General features: G+C 53.6%; 2 protein-coding genes across 2 annotated transcripts in view; one reads left to right on the forward strand and one right to left on the reverse strand.

Moving 5' to 3' along the window:
• Window positions 1-5885: 5885 nt before the first annotated feature.
• On the reverse strand, window positions 5886-6908 carry LOC135037120 (odorant receptor 131-2-like). The gene has a single exon (XM_063954517.1). The coding sequence runs from the start codon at window positions 6819-6821 to the stop codon at window positions 5886-5888; it is 936 nt and encodes a 311-aa protein (XP_063810587.1). The 5' UTR covers window positions 6822-6908.
• Window positions 6909-12702: 5794 nt separating this feature from the next.
• LOC135037118 (zinc finger MYM-type protein 1-like) overlaps window positions 12703-18652 on the forward strand; it is a 118706-nt gene continuing 112756 nt past the window's right edge. The window contains exon 1 of the mRNA XM_063954514.1: window positions 12703-12928. The gene's annotated coding sequence lies outside the window, so the exon portion shown is untranslated. The remainder of the gene's footprint in view (window positions 12929-18652) is intronic.

Raw genomic sequence — 18652 nt, forward strand, 5'->3', positions numbered from 1 at the left:
GTTGAGGGGAGGGGATGATGTTTCTAGAGAGCAGTATGGGGCGCAGCTTATATTTAACAGAAAGTCTCTTCATTTTTTTCAGGTACAGAGAAAGCTGAGCAGAGAGGCGGCTTCTGTGCAGGGGAAAGTTTACGCCAGGGGTGGCCAGACTTTTGGAGTCGGCGATCTACTTTGAAAGCTAAAAAGCTTTTGTGATCCACCCAGGAGGAATAATAGCGCGTGGCTTAACAAAAAGTGGGCGTGATATAACGAAAAGTGGGCGTGGTATAACAAAAAAAGGGACGTAGCCTTGCTGCACAGAGTGTAATGACTGCCTCACACGAAATAACACATTGGCCCCCACAGGTAAAAACCTCAAACACATATGCCCCCACAGTGCCATGTGCCCACAGTGCCAGATATGACCCCACAGTGCCAGATATGACCCCACAGTGACAGATATGCCCCCACAGTGCCAGATTACAGATATGCCCCCACAGTGCCATGTGCCCACAGTGCCAGATATGCCCCCACAGTGCCAGATATGCCCCCACAGTGCCAGATTACAGATATGCCCCCACAGTGCCATGTACCCACAGTGCCAGATATGACCCCACAGTGCCAGATATGACCCCACAGTGCCAGATACAGACCCCACAGTGCTAGATATGCCCCCACAGTGCCAGATATGATCCCACAGTGCCAGATACAGATATGCCCCCACAGTGCCATGTGCCCACAGTGCCAGATATGCCCCCACAGTGCCAGATATGCCCCCACAGTGCCATGTGCCTGCAGAGCCAGATATGCCCTCACAGTGCCACATATGACCCACATTGTCAGATATGCCCCCACTGAGCCATGTGCCCACAATGCCAGATATGCCCCCATAGTAGAGCTCACCATTGCTGTGTGGTGAGCGCAGCGCGCGCTTCTCCTTCCTGCCGCCCTGCTTTTCAGTCTGATCTCCGGCGGTGACGGCAGCCAGCGTGTATGTCTCAAATCAGGCGCCGGTCCGCGAGCTCTCATTGGCTAACGAACCGGCACCTGATTTGAGCCATACACTCCGCCGTCACTGCCGGAGACCAGACAGAGGGGCAGGGCGGCAGGCAGGAGAGGCGCGGCTTCGGGTGGCTGGGCGGAGGATCACGATTGACTGGTCGCATGTCCGCGATCGACCAGTCGATCGCGATCGACTGTTTGGCCACCCCTGGGTTACGCTATGCTGTGTCACTACGCGGGTCTGCACTGAGACACAAGCGGCCGGGCAGGACATAACTGGCTATGTTACAGGAGAGGAGGCAGAGTCACGCCCCATATCCTTCTATAAGTCTTCCTCACAGTGGATTATGGGGCTACCCTCCTGAGTATGTGATTGGCAGTTTCCCGGCTCTGGAGGAGGAGTTGGGTGATGTCACAGTGCAACGGTGAGTACAGAATGTTGCTTTCCCATCTTTCTCTCTTGTGCAGGATTGGGAGTAGAGGTGATTTAGTCAGGGGTTGTTAGGGGTGATGTACAGGTTTGGGTCTCTGCGGTCATCTCTCCCGCCTGCATTGCAGCTTGCTTTCCTCCTTTCTCACTATTGCTCCCAACTGCCACTTCTCCTCGCGGCTGCCCTATTTATCAGTGTGGCTTAGTCATGGGCAAAGTGATTCACTGAACTGAGTTGAGACACATGACTCAGTTCAGTGAAGTGTCTCGAGTCAGTGTCTCGGCACATGAGTCATGACTCATCTGTAGTGGAATGTGTTGCAGAGACTGCACATGAATCAGTGAGTTGCCAGTGCTGGAGGATCAGTGCTGGACTCATGGAGTTATTCAGCTGCAGTGATTGTGCAGTGTATCTGGGGGAGGCAGCTGCTTATGCACTGATTGTTAATAATATATTAACATAGATTCAGTGTTATGTTGATATATTATTAATAACCACTTATTGCATACTAGTTATAGAATATGACATTACTTCTGGCTGAGGAGAGAAAGCTTAACAGCCACGAAACACATCATTCAGTCTGTAACTAAACCAAATAAAAACGTTTTTTTTTTACTTTGCATACTTTGCTAATTGGTTATTTTAGGTGGCCTTGGATTTATTATATTATCCACTATCTAGCCTCCAGGGAGTTTGTCACCCACAATCACATTGAGCAGGAACAGTGAGTTGAGAGCCCTGTACCACAGGGGCTCCACCTCCTGCAGGCTTATGCTGCATGAATCAGATCCATCCACTGAGTCACTGAGTCTACACAGTGTACAACTGTCTCCACTCACTGGCAGACTCAGGATGAATCATGGGCCCTCATTCCGAGTTGATCGGTCGCAAGGCGAATTTAGCAGAGTTACACACGCTAAGCCGCCGCCTACTGGGAGTGAATCTTAGCTTCTTAAAATTGCGACCGATGTATTCGCAATATTGCGATTACTAACTACTTAGCAGTTTCAGAGTAGCTTCAGACTTACTCTGCCTGTGCGATCAGTTCAGTGCTTGTCGTTCCTGGTTGACGTCACAAACACACCCAGCGTTCGCCCAGGCACTCCCACCGTTTCTCCGGCCACTCCTGCGTTTTTTCCGGAAACGGTAGCGTTTTCAGCCACACGCCCCTGAAACGCCGTGTTTCCGCCCAGTAACACCCATTTCCTGTCAATCACATTACGATCGCCGGAGCGATGAAAAAGCCGTGAGTAAAATTACTTTCTACATAGCAAAGTTACTTGGCGCAGTCGCAGTGCGAACATTGCGCATGCGTACTAAGCGGATTTTCATTGCGATGCGATGAAAAATACCGAGCGAACAACTCGGAATGAGGGCCATGATTCATGACATGACTCAGGCACAGCAGCACAGCACTCACTGACTGGTGAGTCGTTACTGCTCCCTCCCACCTCCCACTAGGTGTCACCTGGTATAGCAGCTGGCCAATCACAGCTAAAGACACACAGCAGAACACACTGACTGAAGGACACGCTGAGTCTCCTCCCTCTGGCTGAGAGAGGCTGCTGCTGCAGCTGTCTCCACTCATTAAACAGTGAGTGACTCGAATCATTCACACTTCCTGATGATTCGAGTCACTGTGTTGAGACAGTGAGTCAGTAGCCATCTCTAGTTCCTGCTGTGCTCGCGGTCAGTGCGGGCCGGGGTGCACAATGGTCACTTTTCCTCGCGGGTACCCTATTTATCAGTGTGGCTGTCAGCCCTCTGTGCTCGCGGTCAGTGCGGGCTGGGGTGCACAATGGCCACTTTTCCTCACGGCTGCCCTATTTATCAGTTTGGCTGTCAGCCCTCTGTGCTCGCGGTCAGTGCGGGCCGGGTGCACAATGGCCACTTTTCCTCGCGGCTGCCCTATTTATCAGTGTGGCTGTCAGCCCTCTGTGCTCGCGGTCAGTGCGAGCTGGGGTGCACAATGGTCACTTTTCCTCGTGGCTGCCCTATTTATCAGTGTGGCTGTCAGCCCTCTGTGCTCGCAGTCAGTGCGAGCTGGGGTGCACAATGGTCACTTTTCCTTGTGGCTGCCCTATTTATCAGTGTGGCTGTCAGCCCTCTGTGCTCGCGGTCAGTGCGAGCCGGGGTGCACAATGGCCACTTTTCCTCGCGGCTGCCCTATTTATCAGTGTGGCTGTCAGCCCTCTGTGCTCGCGGTCAGTGCGGGCCGGGGTGCACAATGGCCACTTTTCCTCGCGGCTGCCCTATTTATCAGTGTGGCTGTCAGCCCTCTGTGCTCGCGGTCAGTGCGGGCCGGGGTGCACAATGTCCACTTCTCCTCGCGGCTGCCCTTTTTATCAGTGTGGCTGTCAGCCCTCTGTGCTCGCGGTCAGTGCGAGCCGGGGTGCACAATGGTCACTTTTCCTCGCGGCTGCCCTTTTTATCAGTGTGGCTGTCAGCCCACTGTGCTCGCGGTCAGTGCGGGCCGGGGTGCACAATGATCCCCTTAGTTGTGAGTCCCAGTTTACAGTTATAACCAAACATCCCATTGTAATAAAATACTTTCCCCGGGAGCTCAGATTACCAGGTATTACACACATATAACATGTCAAGATGATTGTATTGAGCTCGTCCTCTTTGTGAGTATTCATTTGCTATCTTCATAGCTTTCAGCACCGCACTAGCTGCACCCACCTCTTTTCCTTACTGTTCTTGTGTCTGGGTTATATGCCAGGACGTCTGTCCCTCATTGTGACAGCAGCAATTCGCTGGACGCGGCCTGGCTCCATAGAGCTAGTTTCTTACTAATATTAGAACAATTTGCGTCGTCTTTTCAAGACTCCTTCAGCTCCTGGAAACTGAGACCTGCCAGCACTGGTAAAGAACACATATGCCAGGCTTATCCTGTGATGTGGGTCTCCTGCTGTGACTTGTCTGCGTCACGGCGGTCTCATCTTTAAAACCAAAAGTGGTTTTACTTCTACTTTAAACTACTGTAATTCTGTCTCATCCTATTTTCAGGGACACTTTTAAACAATTAGATAAGATACAGAATGTATTTACTATTGATGAATACTTTGTACCAGGAGCTCCACAACCATTTTGGTTGGGGGGGCAAGATATAATTTTATTTAGGCGAATAATTGAATGTCACCTCCTCATGGGCACTTGGACTTACTCACCACACCACATACCTGATGACAGAGATATCCTAACTATCTATCTATCTATCTATCTATCTATCTATCTACGGATGCTGCTGCTGAGAGCTTATTTGCCAATGGGCCGCACATGCCTACATTCTCCGGCTAGCTGCGCCCACGTGCGATCCATTCACAGAAGTGTACACAACCATACAGTCCTATGGATCACAGGTCCGTACGCGGTGCAGACTTTACAGAGTACATTTTCAGCTGAACCCAGTTGGAAATGGGGGGAGGTCCGGGGGTGCCATGAGGGAAGGAGGTGGAAGGAGACAGGGGAGTGGACAAAGGGGAGGGCAGAGATGGGAGTGGGAAATGGTAAGGAACATATGAAGTGGAAGGTGAGAAGGGTGCATGGCTGGTCCAAGAAGAGGGGGCCAACACACAATAACTTGCCACACACTGTAAGGGATGAAGCTGGGTACAGGATGAAGGAGGGCTCTGGAGGCAGGCGCAGAAGGGGCCTAGAGGCAGCAGAAGGACCCCGGATGCACATGGAGAAGGGCCCTAAAGAAAGGTGGAGGAGGGTCCCGGAGGCAGTCGGAGTAGGGACCTGGAGACAGGTGGAGGAGGGTCCTGGAGGCAGGTGGAGGATGGTCCTGGAGGCAGGCGGAGAAGGGACCTGGATACAGGTGTAGGAGGGTCCTGGAGTTAGGCGGAGAAGGGTCCTGGAGACAGGTGGAGGAGGGTCCTGGAGGCAGGTGGAGGATGGTCCTGGAGGCAGGCGGAGAAGGGACCTGGATACAGGTGGAGGAGGGTCCTGGAGTTAGGCGGAGAATGGTCCTGGAGACAGGTGGAGGAGGGTCCTGGAGGCAGGTGGAGGATGGTCCTGGAGGCAGGCGGAGAAGGGACCCGGAGACAGGTGGAGGAGGGTCCTGGAGTTAGGCGGAGAATGGTCCTGGAGACAGGTGGAGGAGGGTTCTGGAGGCAGGTGGAGGATGGTCCTGGAGGCAGGCGGAGAAGGGACCTGGAGACAGGTGGAGGAGGGTCCTGGAGGCAGGCGGAGAGAAGGGACCTGGAGACAGGTGGAAGAGGGTCCTGGAGGCAGGTGGGGGAGGGTCCTGGAGACAGGTGGAGGAGGGTCCTAGAGGCAGACGGAGAAGGGCTGTGGGGAGGGAGGAGTTGGAGCAGCCTGTAAACTCCCTCCTGACACTGCCCATATTAACTGTAGATGGCAGCCGCACTGCACCCCTTGACACAGTACTTTGCCACCTACCAAATATTTTGGGGGGTGAGCCGCCCCCTTACCTTCCCGTTTTAGTGCCTATGCTTAAACAGAATGCTATTGAACATTTAATCCGTCTGGCTTAGCTAAGTGCATCTGTCTGATATATTTGCTGAGCACGCCATCTCTTATTCCATAAACTAAGGGACTGAGACACCTGGGCAGACATGTAAAAAAAAAAAAGTTGGCTATGGGTAAGAAGCTGATATAGTCCCTGAAGCGCGTCTCCGTAAACGAGGAGGTTAGAGACATAATACACAACAGGAACTGAAACGCGTGGAGAATGACGGTCCTAACGGCTTTGGAGGCAGAACTGCTGGATGAGCTCAAGCTCTTGGCCACATACATGACTCTGACATAGGTGAACACAAGTATGAGCCCCACCAGAATTAGGCTGATGATGGTGGAGACGGATCTTACGGCGTCTTGTTGAAGTGTCAACGTTAACGAGTCTTGACTACATTTCACGTTACTAGAAAAAAAAGTCTTCTCGCCCAAACTGCTGAGAATGATGACATCGGCTATGTTTGGTGATAGACCCATTACCCATATGGCGGCGATGACGCACTTAGATCTCTGTGACGTACAAAGCGTTACGTGTCTCAACGGAAAACAAATGGCTGCGTAGCGTTCCAGGGCCATGGCCGCCAAATTGTAGGGGGTTATCCTAAATGTAGCTGTCGCTAGAGAGATTATTGCGTAGCAAATGGGAACCGGGATGTATACCCAGAGCGCCGAACACATTACAAGAATAATTGCTGCCGTAAGATATAACGTGTCATTTATCAGCATGTGAGCGAAGAGGACGTATCGTCCGATGTCCCGGACATGAGGGGCGGTGAAGAAGACATGGAGTATGAGCGAGATGTAGTAGAGGAAGACGCAGAAGCAAATCATGGTCAAGACCTCAAAGATTATTTTCATGACCTCCGCTGTTCTGCTGCCGGAGATGAAGGGTTGGGTCAAATTGATGTAGGAAGCCGATGAATTCATTGTTTACTGGCCGGTGCTCTTCTTGTTCAGGGCATAAGCTAAAAAACAAATAAAATATATTTAAATGTTAGCCCGGACATTTTGTCAGACTATACTGTGTACATGTATTGCACTGTCCATGAATTATTATTATTATTATTATTATTATCCTTTATTTATATGGCGCCACAAGGGTTCCGCAGCGCCCAATTACAGAGTTCATACGCACATAATCAAAACAGGAAAACAGTGACTTACAGTTGAAGACAATATAGGACAAGTACAGGGTAACTAAGCATAACTACACCAGTAAACATAGAGATAAGTTCCAGGTGGCCAAAAAACTGCGGGATCTGGGCAGTTGAGGATTATTAAAGTAAGAAACGTAAAGCACATGAGGGAAGAGGGCCCTGCTCGTGAGAGCTTACATTCTAAGGAATTGCACACAATTGCTGTGAGTAACAGTCATATTTATTGTTTAAAAGAAATTTGTCAAAATTGTTGCAGGATTCAGCAAAGCAGGCCAGATCCGTTCCATCAGGTACAATATGCTCTGTTCCTGGACTTCCTTGCTAGTGGGGCTGCAGCATAGTCCAAAATTCATATAGAAGAGCCACACCCACTGCCAGCGAGTCCCGGGCCGGCGATGATTGGCAGCGTTTGGGGTGGCAGTTGGTGTGACTCCCCTATTTGAATTTTGGAATGTGCAACAGCCCCACCTCTGCAACTATCACTGGCAAGGAAGTCCAGGGTGGGGAGAGGATTCCAATAAACTGGGGCGTGTCATCCCCATTTTCTGGGAGCAAAGAGGCCAGGGTCTGCTTCTTCCAGTGCAGATTTACTGGCCCCAGAAGCCTGAGCAGCTCCGTCACCCTGAGTAACCTGAACGTTACTCAGATCAATAACCGATGTTTATGCCAGGGGATCACAGAAGCCGGCAGGAGGTGTCTAATTACATGAGATGCCTCTTGTGCCATTAGCATAATTTAGCAGTAACAGCTGCGACAATTGCTACATCTGCTGCTGCATAACGTACTACTTAAGGTGGCCATCCACTACTCAGACTTGTCTGAACTGCAGATCGCATCAGATTTCTCTTGACCTCTCCCAGGAGCGTCCTGGGAATCAAATCGGACCCTGGCTTTAATTTTCACTACAGATATATCTAATGCACACATGCTACATGCGATTGATCTGATGCTGCTGCTGCTGCCTACACCACGTTCTGTGGTGGGTGGGAGTGGCCAGGGAGATGCCAGTCAAGTGACACTTCAGATGAATCTGATCAGATACATCTGAAGTAAAAAAAAACACTCCAATGTGCACCTGATTTCTTCAGATTCAGATAAATAGTTAGGAGAGCCTCAAAGATCTTTAGTTCAGACATATCTGACACGGGAGTGCGCATCGGATCGGAGGAGCCGTCCGGTGTGACACTTTTCTTCAGATATGACGGCCAGATGTGTTGAAATCTGAAGAAAACTGCCCAAATCGGACTAGTGGATGGGGGCCTTGAGACTAAAGCTAGCCATACATCAGACCAACTTTTCTCCAACACTCCAAACTTCCAACCATCCAACTTGTCTGTTCAACTAAAACAGTGCCCCATACATCTCACCAACTTTTTACCAGTGCTCCACACATCTAACCAACTTTTCATCAGATCAACCAACCTTCCAACTTCTGTCCAACTTGTGATGTCACCGAAGTAGGCGGACAGTGCCTTCCTACAGTTCTTCAGTTTTGTTTTGTTTTTTTTCATTTCAAAACATGCAGAATTGTCTTTTTTTCAGTGAAACTGGGCTTTTCTTTCACCACTATATATTTATTAGATTTACTTGTTTTTATACTGAACTATGGATACCAGCATGGTTGGGCTGCCAAGGCAAATTATATATATATATATATATATATATATATATATATATATATATACCAGATGTAGATGTTCGGCACTCCCAATGTAGTAAAATGTACAGCTTGCCTGGTGCCATCCTGAGCTTCAAAAAGCAAACATATCACAAACGATAGGCGGCACTCTAGGACTTTTCAAAAATCAAGAACATACGTGACCCTGTTCTGACAGCTTAACGTTTCGGTTTCGGTCATTTTCAATCCGCCACACTTTGCTGGCGGTATCTAATAAAAAATGTTAAAAACATGTTTTTTTTTGTGTTTTTTGGGGTGGGTAATAGCATATCTATTTATATTAGAAGGGATTAGGTACTTGGTTTGTCTTTTTTGGAGGCACAAGTATTATTTATATATTTTTAAAAAGATTATTATTATTATTATTATTATTTTTTTTAAATGGAATGGGAAAAACCTGAAAAAAAATTGCGTGGGGTCCCCCCTCCAAAGCATAACCAGCCTCGGGCTCTTCGAGCCGGTCCTGGTTCTAAAAATCCGGGGGAAAAACAGACAGGGGATCCCCCGTATTTTTAAAACCAGCACCGGGCTCTGCGCCTGGTGCTGGTGCAAAAAATACGGGGGACAAAAAGAGTAGGGGTCCCCCGTATTTTTAACACCAGCATCGGGCTCCACTAGCTGGACAGATAATGCCACAGCCGGGGGTCACTTTTATACAGTGCCCTGCGGCCGTGGCATTAAATATCCAACTAGTCACCCCTGGCCGGGGTACCCTGGGGGAGTGGGGACCCCTTCAATCAAGGGGTTCCCCTCCTCAGCCACCCAAGGGCCAGGGGTGAAGCCCGAGGCTGTCCCCCCCATCCAAAGGCTGCGGATGGGGGGCTGATAGCCTTGAGAAAATTAAAAGAATATTGTTTTTTCCAGTAGTACTACAAGTCCCAGCAAGCCTCCCCCGCAAGCTGGTACTTGGAGAACCACAAGTACCAGCATGCGGGAGAAAAACGGGCCCGCTGGTACCTGTAGTTCTAATGGGAAAAAAATACCCAAATAAAAACAGGAGACACACACCGTGACAGTAAAACTTTATTTCACACATGTCGACACACACATACTTACCTATGTTGACACGAAGCAGTCGGTCCTCTTCTCCAAGTAGAATCCACGGGTACCTGAAAATAAAAGATAATTATACTCACCTGATCCAGGGTCCAGATTATAATCCACGTACTTGGCAAAACAACAAACCGAACACCCGGACCAAACTGACTGAAAGGGGTCCCATGTTTACACATGGGAACCCTTTCCACGAATGCAGAGACACCCCGGTCACAGCTGTCACAGAAGTGTCTCTTCAGCCAATCAGGAAGCGCCACTCCGTGGCACTCACCTGATTGTCTCCGCGCGCGTCTGAAGTGACAGAAGGCTGGCGGAGGGGGGCCGCGGGGGGGGGGGGGGGGATTAGCGGTGCGGGAGCCGGTGCGGGCTGGAGCTGGCCCTGGTGGTGGTGAGGGGGAAGGGGTGCCGCGATCTTGGAGGGCAGTGACTGCAGGAGGGGAGCAGAGGTCCCGCAATCGCTGGTGATATGCGGGGGGTGCCGCGATCGTGGATGATATGCGGGGGGTGGCGAGATCGCGGGTGATATGCGGGGGTGCCGCGATCGTGGGTGATATGCGGGGGGTGCCGCGATCGCGGGGGGTGGGGGGGGTGCCGCGATTGCGGGTAAGTTGCGGGGGTTGCCACGATTGCGGGTAAGCTGCAAGGGGTGCCGCGATCGTGGGTGGGGTGCGGGGGGTGCCGCGATCGCGGGTGGGGTGCGGGGGTGCCGCGATCGCGGGTGGGGTGTGGGGGGTTCCGCGATCGCGGGTGGGGTGCGGGGGTGCCGCAACCGCAGGTGGGGTGCCAGTGATCGGGGGTGGCGTGCGTGGGTGTAGCAATCATGGGTGGGGTGCGGGGGGTGCCGCGATCGTGGGGTATCGCGGGAGGGGTGCCACTGCTGGGTGTCCTGTGACGGCGGCAGCCCGGCAGCAGTGATGTGCTACCGTAGCGGGGGTGCGGCGAACTAGCGGTGGGGTGCGGCGAATTAGCGGTGCGGGTGCGGGGGGGTGCGGCGAATTAGCGATGCGGGTGCGGGGGGGTGTGGCGAATTAGCGGTGCGGGTCTGATTATCGGTGCGGGTGCGGGGGGGGGTGCGGCGAATTAGCGGTGCGGGTGTGCGGCTGATTATCGGTGCGGGTGCGGGGGGGGTGCGGCAAATTAGCGGTGCGGGTGCGGGTCTGATTATCGGTGCGGGTGCGGGGGGGGTGCGGCGAATTATCGGTGCGGGTGCGGGGGGGGTGCGGCGAATTAGCGGTGCGGGTGCGGGGGGGGCGGCGAATTAGCGGTGCGGGTGCGGAGGGGGGGTGCGGCGCGGGTGCGGCAAATAAGCGGTGAGGGTGCTGGGGGGGGTGCGGCAAATTAGCGGTGCGGGTGCGGGTCTGATTATCGGTGCGGGTGCGGGGGTGCGGTGCGGCGAATTAGCGGTGCGGGGGTGCGGTGCGGCGAATTAGCGGTGCGGGGGGGGGGGTGCGGCGAATTAGCGGGGGGGGGGGGGGGGGGTGCGGCAAATTAGCGGTGCGGGTGCGGGTGGGGAGGGGGGGTGCGGCTGATTAGCGGTGCGGGGGTGGGATGGTGGCTGGCGGGCGGGCGGCCGATGCGGGGGAAGGAGGCGGGCGGCCGGCCGGCGAATTACCGGTGTGGCAGCCGGTGCAGGCGGAGGGAGGCTGGCGGGCGGGGTGTAAATTTGCGGTGCCGGGCTGAGCAGGGCTGAGGGAGGCTGGCGGGATGGATGGGGCGGCCAGCGGAGGTGTCGCGTTCGTTACTGGAGGCAGGGGCGGAACTACTGGCGGGGCAGGCAGTGCATTGCACTGGGGCCCCGCCGCACTCAGGGGCCCACAGCCGCCGGCCGGCATTTAGAACAGATTGACATGCGGACGAACGTCCGCATGTCAATCTGCGGTCTCCTCTCCCTCCCTGCTGCGGTGCCTGCTCCCCCGGCCCCCCCTTCCCCCCCATATGTGTTGGAGGGACACGAGCGCATCGCGCGTCTCTCCTGTGTCCCTCCTGGCTCTCCCCCAGCTGTCTAAGGAAGCATGTGCCGTTCGTGAGCTCTGATTGGCTCACGAACGGCACTTCCTTCATTAGACCGGCCGGGGGGAGAGCCAGGAGGGACACAGGAGAGACGCGCGATGCGCTCGTGTCCCTCCAACACATGGAGGGGGGAGGGGGGGCCGGGGGAGCAGGCACTGCGGCATATACCTGGCACTGGGGGGACAGATCTGGCACTGGGGACATTTACCTGGCACTGGGGGGACAGATCTGGCACTGGGGACATATACCTGGCACTGGGGGGACAGATCTGGCACTGGGGACATATACCTTGCACTGGGGGGGCATATACCCGGCACTGAGGGCATGTACCTGGCACTGGGGGGGCATATACCCGGCACTGGGGGGGGGCATATACCTGGCACTGGGGGCATGTACCTGGCACTGGGGGCATATACCTGGCACTGGGGGGGGGGGGGGGCATATACCCAGCACTGGAGGCATATACCTGGCACTGGGGGGGAAGCAGGCACTGGGGGGGGAATATCTGGCACTGGGGGCATATACCCGGCATTGGGGGGGCATATACCCGGCACTGGGGGCATATACCTGGCACTGGGGGGGAATATCTGGCACTGGGGGCATATACCTGGCACTGGGAGCATATAACTGGCACTGGGGGGCATGTACCTGGCACTGGGGGCATATACCTGGCACTGGGGGCATATACCTGGCACTGGGGGGGAATATCTGGCACTGTGGGAGAATATCTGGCACTGGGGGGGCATATACCCGGCACTGGGGGCATATACCTGGCACTGGGGGGGGAAGCAAGCACTGGGGGGGCATATACCTGGCACTGGGGGCATATAACTGGCACTGGGGGCATGTACCTGGCACTGGGGGCATATACTTGGCACTGGGGGCATATACCTGGCACTGGGGGGGAATATCTGGCACTGTGGGAGAATATCTGGCACTGGGTGCATATACCTGGCACTGTGGGGGAATATCTGGCACTGGGAGCATATGTGGCACTGGGAGCACGGCCCTAGCAACAAGCACTACCCACTAGCAACGAGCATGACACCCAGTGCATGAAACCCCTGGCAACGAGCATGACATCCTGGCACCGTGCATGGAACCAAGTGCATGAAACCCCTGGCAACAAGCAGGTAATTTAAAAGTAATTGGAAGCCTTACTGTAGAACTTAATGTGTAATGGGCATTACGGTGTGTGGCATAATGTATCACGGACATTGCGGTGTGTGTCATAATGTTTCAGGCATTACGGTGTGTTGTATACTATATCACGGGCATTGTGGTATGTGGTATAATGTCTCAGGATCATTGTGGTGTGTGTCATACTGTGTCACAGACATTGTATGTGCTATAATGTATCAGGGGCATTGCAGTGTGTAGCATAATGTATAACGGGCATTGCGATTCCTGGCATAATGTGTCACACGCATTACGGTGTGTGGAATAATGTGTCACAGGCATTACGGTGTGTGGCATAATGTGTCGGGGGCATTACGGTGTGTGGCATAATGTGTCGGGGGCATTACAGTGTGTGGCATAATGTGTAGGGGGCATTACGGTGTGTGCATATTGTGTCATGTGCATTATTGTCAGTGATCGCAAAAACGCGCTATGGCGCGTATTTTACCCAGAAACAGCCGCCCAGGACTCACATTTAGAAGATGAGCGGGTCCCACAGGACGCGCTCATCTGAATATGTGTTTGCATGTGTTAAGCCTGTCAGCGGAATGCAGGAGGTGACTGGCTGTTTCCTCGGCCAATCACCTCCTGTAGTCTCCATCCAATCACAGCCTGCAGCATCTCCCGCTTTGAATCCTGCTCCCCGCCAGCACATGAATCTGTGCTGCAGGGCTGACAGACTGGCCCCGCTCATCCGGCTCCACTGCCGCTCTGCCGCCAGCACCCTCCTCTGCGACTGGGAGTACAGCTCCGGATCTGCCCGCCGCCACCCCCCTACCCGGGACCCGCTCAACGCCCCACCGAGACCCGACAACTACCTTCCAGCAGGAGCCGGCCGGGCTGCGCAGCTCCCGCTGTAGGTAAGCAGTAGACAGTGCTGCATCGCCCCGCTTCAACTGGAGTAGCTGGTGCAGATGCGGGATGTCCGGGGGCTGCAAGCTCCGTGTGTGCAATGTGAGGCCGCTCAGAGTGTCAGGGCCTCACTGACACCATTTTTCTGACAGCACAGTGCAGTGAGTGCACTGGCACAAGTAGCCAGCCGGCGCCGCAGCATGAAGGAGCTATCTGTGAAATCGCAAGCAGAGGCTGGCAAGAAGGAGCTCCTCCGATCGCTTCCCCTGACGGACTGGCCACTGCTAAATATACCAGTAATCAGTACAACTGTGCAGTGACACTGACTTTCCCATTGCACCTGGGGCTCCACTACTTTGACACAGTTGGAACTGATTATCGGTATATTTAGCAGTGGCCAGCCCGTCAGGGGAAGCGATTGGACGAGCTCCTTCTTGCCAGAGAACAGCCTCTGCTTGCGATTTCACATAGAGCTCCTCCAGGCTGCGGCTACTACAGGCGCAGTCTGGCTACTTGTGCCAGTGCACTCACTGCACTGTGCTGTCAGAAAAAATGGTGAGTGTCAGTGAGTTGCTGCTGGGGGCGGAACCACTTGTGTCAAACGGCTCCTTCGTGCAACTGGAGGTGATAAGTGAGTGGTTACTGCAATGTGCCTCAGTGCTCTACCAGGCGCATTGTGTATAATAACGTGCTCTACCAGGCGCATTGTGTATAATAACGTGTTCTACCTGGCGCAATGTGTATGATAACGTGCTTTACCTGGCGCAATGTGTATGATAACGTGTTCTACCTGGCGCAATGTGTATGATAACGTGCTCTACCTGGCGCATTGTGTATAATAACGTGCTCTACCTAGTGCAATGTGTATAATAACGTGCTCTACCAGGCGCATTGTGTATAATAACGTGCTCTACCAGGCGCATTGTGTATAATAACGTGTTCTACCTAGTGCAATGTGTATAATAACGTGCTCTACCAGGCGCATTGTGTATAATAACGTGTTCTACCTAGTGCAATGTGTATTATAACGTGCTCTACCTGGCGCATTGTGTATAATAACGTGTTCTACCTGGCGCAATGTGTATGAAAATGTGCTCTACCAGGCGCATTGTGTATAATAACGTGTTCTACCTGGCGCAATGTGGCTGATAACGTGCTCTACCATGCGCATTGTGTATAATAACGTTGTCACACCCCGCGGGCAGCGGCGGCCGCGCTTACCGCTGCGGGTGTCCTGGATGGCCTGGCGTCTCTCCCCTCCGGCGGCCTCGGGGGTCCGGCGTCGGGTCGGCGGGTCTCTCCGGCGGCTCCCGGAGCGAGGGCGCCGCCATGCTGCTTTAGATTAGGTAGGCGGAGCGGGGCTGACGTCATCTGCCCGCTCCGCCAATCAGACCAAGGCGGGAGGTTCAAAGCCAGACGCCGAGCAGGGAGCCGGCGCCTGTGTATCATCGTTCTGCTTGTCTGAAGCAGTGATTTCCAGAGCTCCCTTGTTCCTATTTTCCGCTGTGTCTCCAGTGTCTCCAGTGTCTCCAGTGTCTCCAGTGTCTCCAGTGTCTCCAGTGTCCCAGTGTCTCCAGTGTCCCAGTGTCTCCAGTGTCTTCACGCACTTCCGTGCCTCCAAGCGCCCGAGCGCCATCACGCACCTCCGTGCCTCCAAGCGCCCGAGCGCCATCGCGCACCTCCGTGCCTCCAAGCGCCCGAGCGCCATCACGCACTTCCGTGCCTCCAAGCGCCCGAGCGCCATCACGCACCTCCGTGCCTCCAAGCGCCCGAGCGCCATCACGCACCTCCGTGCCTCCAAGCGCCCGAGCGCCATCACGCACCTCCGTGCCTCCAAGCGCCCGAGCGCCATCACGCACCTCCGTGCCTCCAAGCGCCCGAGCGCCATCACGCACTTCCGTGCCTCCAAGCGCCCGAGCGCCATCACGCACCTCCGTGCCTCCAAGCGCCCGAGCGCCATCACGCACCTCCGTGCCTCCAAGCGCCCGAGCGCCATCACGCACCTCCGTGCCTCCAAGCGCCCGAGCGCCATCACGCACCTCCGTGCCTCCAAGCGCCCGAGCGCCATCACGCACCTCCGTGCCTCCAAGCGCCCGAGCGCCATCACGCACTTCCGTGCCTCCAAGCGCCCGAGCGCTATCACGCACCTCCGTGCCACCAAGGCGCCTGAGCGCCATCAGCACCTCAGTACCTCGGCACCTCAGTGCCTCTGTTCCTCAGCACGCCGGTGCCTCAGCACCATAGAACCTCAGCACCTCGGAGCCTCTGCACCTTAGTATCACAGAACTCCAACACCTCAGTACCTCGGTGTCTCAGCACCTCAGTGCCTTCAGCACCTCAATAATACCAGCATCTCTGTACCTCAGCACTCAGCACTTTCACTAGTCTTGTTTTTCAGGAGACCTTCATCATTCCTCCGTGCTTCCTGCTTACCGTCTTCATCCTGTATGAAGAAGACCTACATCCGGCCATCTCTATTGCGACCCAGTAGCGGTTCCTCTTCCCTGTCACCGGAAGAAGCCCCGAGTCCACAACACCCTTCGACCAGGTCAGTGATAAACGTGTTCTACCTGACGCAATGTGTATGATAACTTGCTCTACCTAGCGGCAATGTGTATGATAACTTGCTCTACCTAGCGGCAATGTGTATGATAACATGCTCTACCTGATGCAATGTGTATGATAACTTGCTCTACCTAGCGGCAATGTGTATGATAACATGCTCTGCCTGGCGCAATGTGTATGATAACGTGCTCTACCTGGCGCAGTGTGTATAACGTGTTCTACCTGGTGCACTGTGTATGATAAAGTGCTCTACCTAGCGGCAATGTGTATGAAAACGTGCTCTACCTGGTGCAAAGTGTATGACGTGCTGTACCTGGTGCAAAGTGTATGACGTGCTGTACCTGGTGCAAAGTGCATGACGTGCTGTACCTGGTGCAAAGTGTATGACGTGCTGTACCTGGTGCAAAGTGTATGACGTGCTGTACCTGGTGCAAAGTGCATGACGTGCTGTACCTGGTGCAAAGTGTATGACGTGCTGTACCTGGAGCAAAGTGTATGACGTGATCTACCTGGATCAGTGTGCATAGGAGGTTCTACCTGGTGCAATGTGTATAAGCGCCACTACTGTGTGGTGTAATGTGAATTGACACTATTATGTGGTCACGCCCCTTCCCTATGGGGAATCTGCCTGCCGCTATGTATAAAAATGGGGAATCTGCCTGCCGCTATGTATAAAAATGGGGAATCTGCCTGCCGCTATGTATAAAAATGGGGAATCTGCCTGCCGCTATGTATAAAAATGGGGAATCTGCCTGCCGCTATGTGTAAAAAGGTAGAATCTGCCTGCCGTAATGTGTAAAAAGGGCACGCTATCTGCCGTTATGTGTAAAAGTGTATGGTGTCTGCCGTAATGTGTAAAATGGGGACACTGTCTGCCGTAATGTGTAAAATGGGGACGCTGTCTGCCGTAATGTGTAAAAAGTGCACGCTGTCTGCCGCTATGTGTAACGAGGGCACGCTGTCTGCCGCTATGTGTAACGAGGGCACGCTGTCTGCCATTGTGTAAAAAGTGTATGCTGTCTGCCGCTATGTGTAACGAGGGCACGCTGTCTGCCGTTATGTGTAAAAAGTGCACGCTGTCTGCCGTTATGTGTAAAAAGGGGAATCTGTTCGCTGTAAGGAGTAAAAGGGTCTCTACCTGGTGTAGTGGTGCTACTGTGCGGCGTAATTTGAAGAATGGAGACTACTGTGCACCGTTTTATGAATTGGTATTATTTTGTGGACACACCCCTTCCCCACGAAGCCACGCCTACGGCGCGCACTGCCCATGGGGTGGACTTGGATGGGATGGGGGGGGGGGCCCAAAGCATTTTGTTGCACCTGGGCCCACCGCTTGCTTGTTCCGCCACTGACTGGAGGTGTCAGTGTGACAGGGGCAGCCCGGCAACAATGATAAACTGCCGCTGCTGCCCCTGAACCTCCTCCCGGCTCCCACACCACTTCTGCTGCTGCCAGGGTGACAGGGGCAGCCCGGCAGCAGTGATAGACTGCCGCAGCTGCCCCTGCACTTCCTCCCGGCTCCTTCTCCACACAGTGCTGCCCGCAGGCAGTGATGGTGAAAGAAGTAGGCGGAGACTGCTGGCCAGTGTCCGCCTACTTATCGTTCAGTTGGGGGGAATGTTCCCCCTACATCTGAACGATTAGTTGGGAAAATCAAACAAGTTTGATTTTCCCAACTAGTTGGACAGACCGTTTCTGGCCGTTTTACAGCGTGTGGGAGCAAACGGCTGATAATCGTTTGTTCCCACACACTGCCAGATTATCTTTCCAACCAGCCAACTAGTTGGCTGGTTGGAAAGATATCGTCTTGGTGTATGGCTAGCTTTAGGCCCTATATTAATTAGTATAAAGACATCTGCTCCTGAAATGAATGATCTTTAGATAACAGATACTCCGCTCTTCTTCATAACTTACTTCAGGATGCAATCGGGATCCCGGCAGTGATAATACAGAGAGCAGGATCCTAACGGTCAGAATCACAATGGATCACAAATATAAGTACTGGCCTTGTGGTTAGGGTTAGGCACTAGGGGGAGGGTTAGGGTAAAGCTGTTGAGTGGCAGTTAGGGTTAGGCTGCAGAGGGGGAGACGATAGGGTTAGGGGTAGGATTAAGGGTAGTGGTAGGCAGTAGTGCAAGTAGAAATCTTTTCTTAGTGGTACTGATAGTTGCAATGGTTGTGGCCACGTGTCATGAGAGGTCGTGGTCACACAAAACTAAGGCAGTGGCTACACGACAATAGGGGCATGGCCACATTGTGAT

The sequence above is a fragment of the Pseudophryne corroboree genome, unplaced genomic scaffold, assembly GCF_028390025.1.
Source record: "Pseudophryne corroboree isolate aPseCor3 unplaced genomic scaffold, aPseCor3.hap2 scaffold_667, whole genome shotgun sequence".
In the NCBI taxonomy this organism is placed as follows: domain Eukaryota; kingdom Metazoa; phylum Chordata; class Amphibia; order Anura; family Myobatrachidae; genus Pseudophryne; species Pseudophryne corroboree.

Coding starts and splice junctions, on each gene's coding strand:
- LOC135037120 (XM_063954517.1), bottom strand. CDS start 6,821: ATGAATTCATCGGCTTCCTACATCAATTTGACCCAACCCTTCATCTCC.